Raw genomic sequence first — 11,897 nt, forward strand, 5'->3', positions numbered from 1 at the left:
ATATATGTATGTAAGTGTAATTGTAAAAATCACAAACTGTATGTCTTACTGGGTAGTTTAATTTTCAACAAATCATCATATTTTATGAACTCTTCATATGTTTTGTGTGCAAAACTGTTAATTTGTAAAGTCATTAAAGCTAGTGGAGTGGAGTAGAAGTGCAAAGTACAGTGGCCGGGAGGTGCAAAACAATTTTACAATACAAAAAACACTTTTACAAAGCTGGAGACAAATTTACATTTTAGAAAACATTTTTACAAATCAGAAAACAAAATTACATTGCCATAACACATTTACAAGTCCTGAGACAAATTTACATTTGAGAAAACAAATTTACAAGACGTGAAACACTTTTACAAACGCCGAGACAAATTTACAAGTGACGAAACACTTTTACAAGCGGCCGAAACAAATTTACAAGTAACTTTTTCAACCGGAAAGGGAATGTACCGCGTTAATCGGCTTATATGTTCGCCACAAAACGGGCAAAAGACCGCTTGACTGCCATCCATCGTGTTGGTACATTCCCTCTCCGGTTGAAAAAGTTACTTGTAAATTTGTTTCGGCCGCTTGTAAAAGTGTTTCACGTCTTGTAAATTTGTTTTCTCAAATGTAAATTTGTCTCAGGACTTGTAAATGTGTTATGGCAATGTAATTTTGTTTTCTGATTTGTAAAAATGTTTTCTAAAATGTAAATTTGTCTCCAGCTTTGTAAAAGTGTTTCTCGTATTGTAAAATTGTTTTGCACCTCCCGGCCACCGTAGCAAAGTGCCATGAAAAGAAAAGAGTCAAGTAAGGTACAAGTAGGCTTTCCTCAAAATGTGTACTGACAGACAACATTACTTGAGTAAATGTACATAGTTACACTCCACCACTGAACTCTGGTTAAATAGAGTGAATAGATATTATCCTGTCCTGTTATGGATCCTCTTAGGTCAGTACAAACAATCCATGGTGGCCTGTATGCATCTGCTGAAGTCAGAGCGCGAAAGGTCGGAGGAGAAAACATGGTCCTCGTGGCTCGCCGTAATACGTCACTGAATGTTGACGTGTGGCTAGCCAAAGACCTGCTGTCCCGTTAGCCGTCTAGCTGAGCGGTTTCCTCTAGACAGTGGACGGTTAACAGAGGCGCTGACAGCTGACTGTTTCTGCCCACACAAAAACTTTTAACAATGGCGGCCGACTGGGAAGAAATTCGACGGCTTGCTGCAGATTTTCAGAGAGCGCAGTTTGCTGACACAGTGCAAAGGTAACCGCACTGTACGCTGCAAGCAGCTGCTAGCAGCTAAGCTAACACTAGTTAACATTAGTTAAACTCTGATTCTAAAGTAACGACGTTAGCTGAGACAGCTGTTCTTAAACAATAAGAAAAAGCATGCGTCTATAAGCAGTCATAGTAGGGAAATAACACCTCTGTCATACTTTCCTCAGGCTGTCAGAGAGGAACTGCATTGAAATCATTTCAAAACTGGTCCAAGACAAGAAGCTGGACGTGGTGCACACACTTGATGGGAAGGAGTACATCACCCCAGCTCAAATCAGCAAGGAGATCCGGGATGAACTCTACGTCCATGGAGGTCAGTTTAACAGCCAGCAGAATGAGGAACAAAGACCTGTTAGAGTATTTCAGAATTGGACATGATAACAGTAACTAAAACCTGCCATTGTCTTCCACAGGCCGAGTCAACATCGTGGACCTCCAGCAGGTGGGTCCTCCTGTGCCCTGTGCTAGTAGTACTAGTTATCACTAGTATTTCATTCCTGTGAATTATGTCTTGATCTCCGTCCTTACAGATTATCAACGTGGATTGGGTCCATGTTGAAAGTAGAGCAAATGACATTGCAAAGTCGGATAAAGGCGTTCAGCTTGTACTGGGACAGCTTATTGATGAGTGAGTAATAAATGAGGTTTTACCACACACTATTAGAGCCCAAGGCAATGCTGGTCTGTCCGTCTGCCTGTCTGTCTGTCTGTCTGTCCATTGGACAGCCTGGACTCCTGTCTGTCCAATGGACAGGATCAAGACAAGATTTAACTAAACAGTTAAATCCTAAAGGATAACTTCAGTATTTTCTTAAAACCTGAGCCCTATTATTTGCATGTGTTAGGTTCGAAAAGACTGGTAGTTATAAAGAGCTTTGGGATGGGTCCACTTGATAGGCTTCAACGGCTGCGTCAGCATCCTTTGTGGCATCCAAAGGATTACCCATAAACAGCCACTGTTTTCAAGCTACCAGATTCCATTAACAAAAACAGTCATTTTACCACGCAGGACATGGGAGTTGCTGGTCAGCTGATGCCTCAGTTGGTTTGTCTGGGTGTTGTGTGTTACAGAAATATTGTGTTGGATCCGTACTAACCTTCTAAAACACCAAAGTCACACAATGACACAAACTAAGCCACTGAGGCAGCAGCAGATCAGCAACCACAGTGTTCTGCAAGGTAGATAGAACTGGCTTTTGCAGCTGACTCAGGTTAAACAAAGAGGTGTGTCTCTGTGGGGATTCTTTCTGTAATGTTGTTCGATCACGTCAGCTGCCCGGGTGATCTACTGGACCAATTGCAAAACATTATATACCCCCCACTGATTTCAAACTCAAATTATGCGAAATTAGGACCCAGGTTTGAAAATAGTTAACTTAACTTCAGTGTAAAACACAGATGTGAAATGAAAGGGCACAAAGCATATGCTGAGAACATGTTGTCAAACCTTTTCAGTATGTGAATTACCTCGTGTTGTTTGTAGCACGTACCTGGACCGTTTGGCTGAGGAGGTGAATGACAAACTGCAGGAGGCTGGTTTGATCAGTATTGCAGAACTGTGTAAAACCTACGACCTCCCAGGAGATTTCCTATCTGAGGTGAGTCTTCACCTGCATCTGTTTATGACAGAAGTCTCACGAGATATCGGGCAATAAATATTTTGCTGCTTGCCGAATTCACTGTTCACTAAAAACGAGAGTGTATGTTTTTTCTAATATATCTCAGGAGTTGTCAAAGCGTCTTGGGAAGCTTATCCAAGGAGAAATGGACCAGTACAACAGAGGGGTCATATTTACTCCAGCTTTTGTTGCTCGCCACAAAGCCAAGATACGAGGGCTTTTCAGCGCCATCACAAGGTCAACACTGTTAAGACACTTCACACATGGGGCCTCATGCAAGAGTCCCTCTTAGAAACAGATTTACAGAAAACAGATTTAGTACAACCATGTCTCCCTGATTCAGCTCTCCCGACAACCAAAAGGGAAATCTGGTCTGATACCTTGGTCGGCACCAATGTTCGGCCCAGATGAGATGGTAATACGAAGGATTTACAGATCCAGTCTTAAATCTCCAGATCTGCTCACAGACTCGTGAGGATCGCCCCAATCATTTCAAACATGCATGATAATAATGTCGCTACTTTTTGAGCCAGACCACAATATCCAATGAGAGCGACGTCCAGGAGTAGCTGATGGTGTTGCTGAGCAATTGGAAACATTCTGGCCGGCTAACATTAGCTATCATGCTACTGTAGACAGATATTAAAACTTACAGGTGAACTCTCACCTCCAGTTCTTATTGAACAACAGACAGGCTGAGGTGAGCGTGTGTCTCTGACCATATTACCACCCAGACTGTCACTACAAAGCATTATCAAGCCGTACCACACCAGTCTGTGTTGTGTTTATATCTACTTTCCTGTGAGATCATGTAAGGTCGTCCATTGCTCCCTCCAGCACAATAATCTTATATCATTTCCACTTAGCGTGTGCGTGGTTAAGATCAGAGAGAAGAAATCTGTGTGATATTAAAACTCCAGTTGTGTGAGCCAGGCAATGTATGTCAGTTCAAAACTACATCTCACAAAGATGCAATTCCTCACGAACAGGTGGTATTCATCAGGCTGATTGGAGCCTGGAAGTGATCGGTGTTCTGATCATGGTCCGAATGTCGCTCTTCCACTGAGCCACAGCCGCCCCAATTTAGCGCAAGCTTACTCAGCTAAGACAGTTTGGTTAATCTCACTTGGACGAGCTTTAGGACAAGTATAGAAAAATGTTTCTTGCATGAGGCCCAGCGTCCTCCTTGATGGCGCTGTTTTGTATTTCTGCTAAATGTCTTCCTGTTTCTACTCGGTTCTGTAGGCCAACACCTGTCAGCAGTATGATTGGAGCGTTTGGTTTTCAGGAACATCTTCTTTACTGTAAGGAGTAGTTTATTATATTTGACTGTCATTTCAAATGAAAGGTTATCCTTTAAGTACATTCAGCTGATAACATGTCATTCTTAAGTGTGGTTTTAAATGCACCACTTTAGTGGAGTAGAGTATTTTATTAGGATATTAGTAACTTTACTTATTTCAAGGATCAGAGGACAGTTGATCTAGTTAAATAAAGTTGGCAACAACAAAAGCCATTACAATATAAAACGGTGTGGAACAATCTGAGGCACAAGGGTAACAGTCCAAACTAACCCTTTAAAACACTTAATAACACAATGTACTTGTTCTTGGCTTTGAAGAGAGTGATGTAATGGCTGTTTATTTGTACCTATTAACCATTTTGAACCCAAATTACATATAAACTGGGCCCAGGTTTAAGATAGATGAACTGCATTGTTAATACTGATACAGCATTTCACTTGTTGTGTACACTTTGCTAGTTTTGTACAGTGATTCTAAACTTTACAGTCAGGCACCTCCAAATGGTCTCCAGATTCTCATTTTCAGACTTTCTCTAATCTTTTTTTAGTGAAATGTTAATCTAAATTATTTGCCTCTGAAATGAAGTGGAGTAGATTTTTGAAGTAGCATAAAAATGGAAATACTGTAGTAGTCCAGTGGTTGAGTAAATGTACTCTGTTACATTCACTATTGCCAGCTGTCCTGGAGGAGTTTGTGAATTCTGGACGCCTAAAAGGAAGCGTGGTTGGGGGTCGGCAGGACAAAGCTGTGTACATCCCTGATATTTATGCCAAAACGCAGAATGCCTGGGTGGACTCCTTCCTCCAGCAGAACGGCTACTTAGGTATGGGATTTTAAATAATTCTTAATTTTATTATTATCATGTTTCTGCTACGTCCTGATTCCTGTTTTCAGCTCAGAATCCCCTCTGACTGTATGTGCACTTGACAAATCCCTATACAATACAATACAATCTAAGGTGCTGCTCTGTGAAGTGGCTGTTGAGTCCTACCTCCACATGGGAACAGTGTGATGCGTGTGTGCTGCAGTCTGACTGGATCTGTCCTCCCCCGCAGAATTTGATGCATTGCTCAGACTGGGGATCCCTGACCCTCCCACCTACATCAAGAAACGCTTCAAGTCCAAGAGGCTGCTTTTCCTCAGAGCAGCCTGTGTGGGTCAGGCTCTGGTGGACCAGGTGGAGGCCTCTGTGGAGGAGGCCGTCAGCTCCGCCACATGGAGTGACATACAGGTGCCCACGCCACTCTGCCCAGTACTCATCGTTACATGAATTCTTGGTTACTTCTGTTTTTCATTCTCGCTCTTGCTGCTCTAGCCGATTTTGCCCAGCTGCCTGTCGGTGGAGGACATCGGGATCTTGATCAACCAGGCCATGAGGAACACAAATGTCCAGTCGTCTGCCAGAGTTCTGGGGGGCACGGTCGTCGTCAGTGAGAAGTTCATCAGCAACTGCCTCTCTGTATTTGATGAAGTCATGCAGCAGAAAGCTCAGAAGGTACGGCCTCCTTTGTCACACATCTCCACAGACACGTCCTGTGGGCAGTTGGTAATGACGTCTAGAGGAAGTATAAAACACTCTGACAATACAGCGCCCGTGTTTGTGATATGGCTCTCAGGAGGTCAAGAACAATCCAGTTTTTCTGATATCTGAAGAGGATCTGAAGCAAGCATCCCTGCTGACTGACGGCGCAGCACCTTCTAAAAAGGAGAAGAGAGAAGCAGAGCGCAGGAAGAAGGCTAGTGGTCAGTTAAATACACACACACACACAGATACAGTCAAACCCTAACATCTAGTGCACACTAATACACTTTTGCTTCCAGTTGCATGTCTCAAACAAATGTCTTGAAACCAAAATACATTCAGTTCTGAAGCGCCTGTGAGGCGAGAGGAAAAGAACACCGAACATGGGTTTGGTTTCCATGACAACAGATCACCACTTTCTGTCTCTGCTGTGATTATTATCCGTCTGACACATCATGAAGCTCCACATAGACAAACATAACCAGAACAAGCTTCTACTCCATTTTCTTGGTAACCAGGGTGATGAGTCTCATCCCATTTATACATTTGATTGGGTGCCTGAAAAGCAGTGACAACACCAGTGGCTGTAATAGTCAATAGTAGAGATTGAACTTAAGTGAATGAATCCATTTTAATTGGCTATAAAGCATCCATATTCTGTCCTTTATCCAGGTCCAGGTCACATCAATTAAATAAATTATATCATCAGGAGTTATTGTTATATATGCTGGGAAATCCTGGGATACACTGAGGGCAATATGATGGTGAAATAGGTATTAAACTGCATCCACTGTGGTATTAAAAATCTAAGTGGACAGCAGCAGGAGCTGGACATAATGTCAATACAGCTGATGTCTCACTACAGTGCTGAGATAAATGCACTAACAAAATATTAAGAGTGCAGTTGCAGCCTGTAGCGATGTTGCAGTTGATTAAATGTCAAGTTCAAACTCCAACTACAACACAAACTACGTCCGCCTCCCTCTGTTAGTTGTCTTTTAGGAATTTGGATTCAGGCCATTTAATGTTATTTCGTTCTAATTATTTCCAGGAATTTCCATTTCCATTCAGAAATGTGTTTCTTGTGTTCCCTCAGTGCGAGCACCCTCTGTCATGGTAACAACATGGCATGGTTTCACATGCATATCTGTGATGTTTTATAGACTGAAGTTAGGTATTGTTCCTGGATCGTACCTCACACGTTTAACGGTTTGTCTCCCAGAGGGCAGCGGCAGTGTGAAAGCAGGCGGGGGAGGCAACGCCAGAGAGATCCGCATTCGCAAAACCAAAAAGAAGGGAAGGAAAGATGAGGACAGCGATGAGGAAACCGGACCTTCGCAGCAAAGTACTGTCCCGGCAACAAAGCCTTTTTATCTTCACTGGGACATCATGTCTCTATATGCACATTAAGCCTGTTCAGCGAGGCATTTTACTGTAACAAGAGCGTAATGGCTGGTTGGCTAGAAATCTCTCCCCTGGGTTGTTAAGGCTTTTTTCTTTCTTTTTTTTTTCCATGGAAGACAAACGTAACTGTAGCATCCCTGTGAGAGTAATTAGCTTGTGTTTTACCTTTGCCAAGATCGCAGCAAACAGACTGCAGCCCCCTTTATGGCCCAGGAGGAGATTGTAGCTGTTTTAGAGGAGAGAGTGAGTGACTGCCCTGAAGAAATCCTCTCTGAGCTGGCAGAGCATTTAGTAAGGTAAAACAAAGGTTTCTGTCCAAAGTTAGTTTGCTCTGCTAACACTTTCCCAGAGAAAAGTTTGTCCTCTCACTGTTCATTCCTCTGCAGGCCTCTGAATAAAGCCTATCAGGAGGTGCTGCGGACCGTGTTCATGTCCTCCACGAGCTCTCCGTCTGGGGCCAACAAGAAGAAAAGCATGAAGGATCTACAGGAGGAGGTCACCAACCTGTACAACAACATCCGACTCTTTGAAAAAGGCACCAAGTTCTTCTCGGGTAAATCCTACTCTCACCACAAAGACTCAGAAATCCCAAATGATTGGTGCAGCAATTCTCAACACCTTCTGAAAAGTTTCAGTTTGAAAACTCGGTTGAATCAGTGCACAGACATTGTACACGCACTTCTGGAATCAAAGTGACCCAATGTTTTCCAGCGACTCCAGGTTGATACTCCTATAAAATAGGTGCTCCTTTTAACTACAGATCTTGCTTCATGATCATTACGAGGGTGATCGTGAAGTTGAACTCGAACTCAACCATTCGGTGTCTAGTTTATCAGGTAACTAATCCAGTCAAATACAACAGTCCTGTAGTGAATCCCTCCTTTCTGTAGGGTCTAATGTTCAGTGTGTTTGCTGAAGCTGTTCGGGGGGGCCGATTGAACGATGAGGAGTATTCTGGAGGCTGCAGTTTGTGGAGTTGTTGAACTGATTAGCTTTATTGCAGGGACTGTTTTTTTTAGACTGCATTAGACTACATAGGCAAAGTATGCTATATAATCAGTGATTTTTACCGTGCAGAACACAACACACAAAAGGCACACATTATCAGAGCCTGAGGCGGCCCTAGACCAGTAACTCCTGTGGTCTGCCATGTAAAATCACCGTCTTTGTCAATGAAGTCTGACGGCTTCAGAGACCAATTTAACGGCTGTTTGTGGTTAAACAAAAAGGATCTTGCACATGTATCTCAGTAGGGATCCTTTCCATAATGTTGTCAAGCACTTTGAAGACCAATCTGAGTCTGTCAGTAGCAAAAACAAGCACTTTGATTGGGCACGTTTGCCCCAAAGGATTACGCTGCAGCCATTGCAGGACTACTGGCTGAGGCGATCTACTGGACCAATTCCAAAACCTCTTTCATTGTCACTCATTTAGACACCAAAATATGTACGAATAGGGCCCAGGTTTAAGAATAGTTCTCCTTCAACTTTCTCTAGAAATAACAGCATATGACGTGTGTCACACTGTGGTAACTGACTTAAACCTGCAAATAAAGAGTTAACAATCCAGGAATCAGAGTTGCTTCAATGGAAATTCTTTGATCATGCAGATGAAACCCAGGTCCACATTGCAAAGCACGTTCTGAAGACCCTGTGCACAGATGTCACCAACATCCTGGTCAACTTCCTGGCTGCTGACATGATGATGTCCGTGGAGGATCCCAGCACCATCACCAACGAGGTGCTCGTTTCTCCTCTCTGCAGCCTCTCTGCAAATCAACTTAGAGGGACCGTGTGTCGCCGTTTGAAATGCACTGTGGGATCATGAATGTCTCTGATGTTTTGCCTCAGGTCAGAATGAAGATTTTGGGCAAGCTGCCAGAGGAGACCAAAGGACCTCTTATGAAGCTGCACAACTGCCTGAACAGCAAAGTAAGTGTGTTTCCTGTCAGTTACATCAGAAGCTGGTTGCTTCAACTTGAAGGATAAAACTGCAATACAGTGATGGAAACTTCTTCACAGACTATTGAAGACTTTTTGACCAACATAGAGTCCAGTGCAGAGGTGTGTGGCTTCATGCTGAGGAAGGGAGATAAGAAAAAAGAGAGGTACAGACAAGGTTCAATTTTATTTTTTTTTTAGTGTATATCGAAATCCATGGCATTTTTGAATATTGATGCGTGTGAACGTATGTCATTTATTTAGGCAGGCCCTGTTCATGCACCGTCAGGCTCTCACTGAGCAGCTGAAGCAGACGGAAGATCCAGCTCTGGTCCTCCACCTGACCAGCGTGCTGCTGTTTCAGGCCAGCACCCACTGCATGCTGCACGCCCCCGGACGCTGTGTGCCTCAGATCATCGGCACCCTCACAAGCAGAATACCCACGGTACGATGCTCGGTCCATGCAGGTGGAAGGCCGGAGAGGGCGGCACACGTGTTTCATCATGAAGTTGTAGCTACAGGGTGTGGCCGTTAAAGGATAGGTTCTCATTTCTCTGGGCTGCCTTAAAACGCCTACATTTACATTCAGTTTTTGCTTGCTGTAATCATTCCTTTGGCTCATCCTGGATGTGAACAGATCCCGTCTAACCCAATATTAATAACAGCGATAAGGAACAAAATCCACATTAAAAATAGACTAGTTAGAAAAGTTTCTTCCTACATCAGGAAGGGATCTCTTCAGGGCCTGCGTGGAGGAACACAGAAACTCTCTTTAAAGGTTGTTTACAGGACATTAATACAGCATTAAACAAGTATTTGCTGTGTACAGTGGAATGATATCGACCTGAACAGAGAATGCACTCACTCTCCCTCTGTGTGTGTGTGTAATCCGAGCAGCTCTGTTCTTTGTTTTTCGTCCTCAGCCACACACGCCCAAGTGTGAGCCGCTGCCTAGCGACAGACTCAGTTAAGCTACTGAGCTAACACAATAGCACAACAGCAAAGAGGGCTGTCAGTCAGTGGGAACAGAACAAATGAGAGCGGGGGAGGGGTGAGACACATTTGTTTTTGTCTGACATGCTGAGATATCGCATCGAGAACCCCTAATCTTTTTATTACTAGTGTTTGGAGTAATAAAACGATTTCAATGGAACCCCCCAATCATGTTAAGGTTTTTATGAACGTTGGTGGCTATCCCCCCTGAAGCTAATCTAACACAACAGAGCGCAGGTCGTGGGTTCGATTCAGGCCATTCCTAAACACAGTATCGAGCAGAAAGAGAGTTTAAAAGTCAGAACTCTTAATCACTGAGTGGTTTCAATGAATTCAATTCAATTAAATTTTATTTGTATAGCCCAATATCACAACAGAGTTGTCTCACAGTGCTTTACAAAGTTTACCGAAATAAACAAGAAATGTAAGCAAACAAACAATCTAATAAAGAGTCCAACTGTCGATGAGGCCGATGGATCAGTCCGAGGCATCACCTGCCCTTTATGACCCTCCTGAATGAACTACCGAGTCAGCCACTCACACATGTAGTATGGTCATTTTGTGCACCAGGACATTCAGTGTTTATCCACCATTTCAACACTTCATGGTTTTAGAGGAGTTTTTAGAGCCAGTGACAGCAGCAAAACCAGGAGACTAATTTAGCCAAATTAGTACAAATATACACTATTTGAGTTTGGGGTGTGGGGGGAAATTTCCTGTGTAAAGAATTTAGTTTGTGATCTAAAGACTGTATTCCTATGAGAACGTGCACTAGTGCAGCTCTAACTTGGTCATAACAGGCCTGTTTACTTGTGTTTCCGTGTGGTCTGAAAGCTTCAGCAAATGTTGGGAACACAACGCTTCATCTTAGGATTGTTTACATTCAGTTTTCAGACACAGCAGCTGTGGGCAATCTCCATCTGCTGCAGCGTCCGGGTAATAGAGCGTTTGTTTGAGTTAAATTGCTGAAATGTTTGCGTGTGTCACTGCAGGAGCAGCAGCAGCTGCTGTCTGCCTATCAAAGTCTGGTGGTGAAGCAGCTGGTGAGCCAGAGCAGGAAGCAGGAGGAGGCCGTGGGCAACGAAGCAGTGGAGGCGGAGGAGGACGGGGAGGCCAGAAGCGTCCGCTCACAGCTCATGGTCCTGATGCCACAGGTCAAGGATCTGGTGCTGTCTCAGGGGAGAACGCCCGTAACAGAGGAGTGAACATTTCACAGATTAGAGGAATGAATGTTTGAACTGATCTATGATAAATCTTTTTACATTCTCACGTGTTCAGATGAATACTTGTAATGTCTATGTCAACTGTTAATACTATATTTTTGTGAATTATCACAAATAAATTGAAATTCTAAATATTAGGAAGGAATTATTAAAGGAAATTCCTGTGTGGGATGTCTCCCTGTAAACCCAATTAACATGAAAATCCTCAATGAGGTTCTGATTTTCATGCATTCATTAAAGCTCTCCTCTCCCTTGCGTGTTCGAGTTACTCATTGTGAAAGGGTGCGGAGTCATTGTGTCCCGCAACTCGCTGTTCATTCACGTCTCCACATTCAGCAGCCCTCAAATTTCCTGGAGCTTTCTGGCAACTGAGTAAAACTCAAGTTTTGTTCAAGGAAAACTATAATGTACAGTCAAAAGCACAAGAGCAACGAGTAAGTGGACCTTGAAGTGAGATTAAACTGTCAGATTGAATTCATAATTCAGCTTGAATGGGAAGTGTTAGAGGTGCTCAGAGTGAGCAGAGTGGTTCAGGCTTCTACAGTTCCATGGCAACCAAGCAAATTCAGTCAACTGCTGAGGGCAGCATGATGTAGTCAAGTGGACCTTGAGGAGATTGTGTTGAACG

General features: G+C 43.3%; 1 protein-coding gene across 1 annotated transcript; it reads left to right on the plus strand.

The window, feature by feature from the left end:
• Positions 1–1,064: 1,064 nt before the first annotated feature.
• ufl1 (UFM1-specific ligase 1) lies at positions 1,065–11,524 on the plus strand. Its single transcript, XM_070849396.1, has 19 exons — positions 1,065–1,249; positions 1,432–1,577; positions 1,678–1,706; positions 1,795–1,892; positions 2,748–2,862; positions 2,990–3,120; positions 4,129–4,187; positions 4,864–5,010; positions 5,243–5,418; positions 5,503–5,682; positions 5,804–5,930; positions 6,932–7,054; positions 7,289–7,409; positions 7,500–7,666; positions 8,723–8,853; positions 8,964–9,044; positions 9,135–9,220; positions 9,318–9,498; positions 11,039–11,524. The coding sequence occupies exons 1-19, from the start codon at positions 1,173–1,175 to the stop codon at positions 11,249–11,251; spliced, it is 2,388 nt and encodes a 795-aa protein (XP_070705497.1). The 5' UTR covers positions 1,065–1,172; the 3' UTR covers positions 11,252–11,524.
• The last annotated feature ends 373 nt before the right edge of the window (positions 11,525–11,897 follow it).

The sequence above is a fragment of the Pempheris klunzingeri genome, chromosome 18 (genome assembly GCF_042242105.1).
Source record: "Pempheris klunzingeri isolate RE-2024b chromosome 18, fPemKlu1.hap1, whole genome shotgun sequence".
Classification (NCBI taxonomy): domain Eukaryota; kingdom Metazoa; phylum Chordata; class Actinopteri; order Acropomatiformes; family Pempheridae; genus Pempheris; species Pempheris klunzingeri.

Coding starts and splice junctions, on each gene's coding strand:
- ufl1 (XM_070849396.1), top strand. CDS start 1,173: ATGGCGGCCGACTGGGAAGAAATTCGACGGCTTGCTGCAGATTTTCAG. Junction 4,188..4,863: donor TCAGGAACATCTTCTTTACT/GTAAGGAGTAGT, acceptor CACTATTGCCAG/CTGTCCTGGAGGAGTTTGTG. Junction 9,221..9,317: donor GGAGATAAGAAAAAAGAGAG/GTACAGACAAGG, acceptor TCATTTATTTAG/GCAGGCCCTGTTCATGCACC.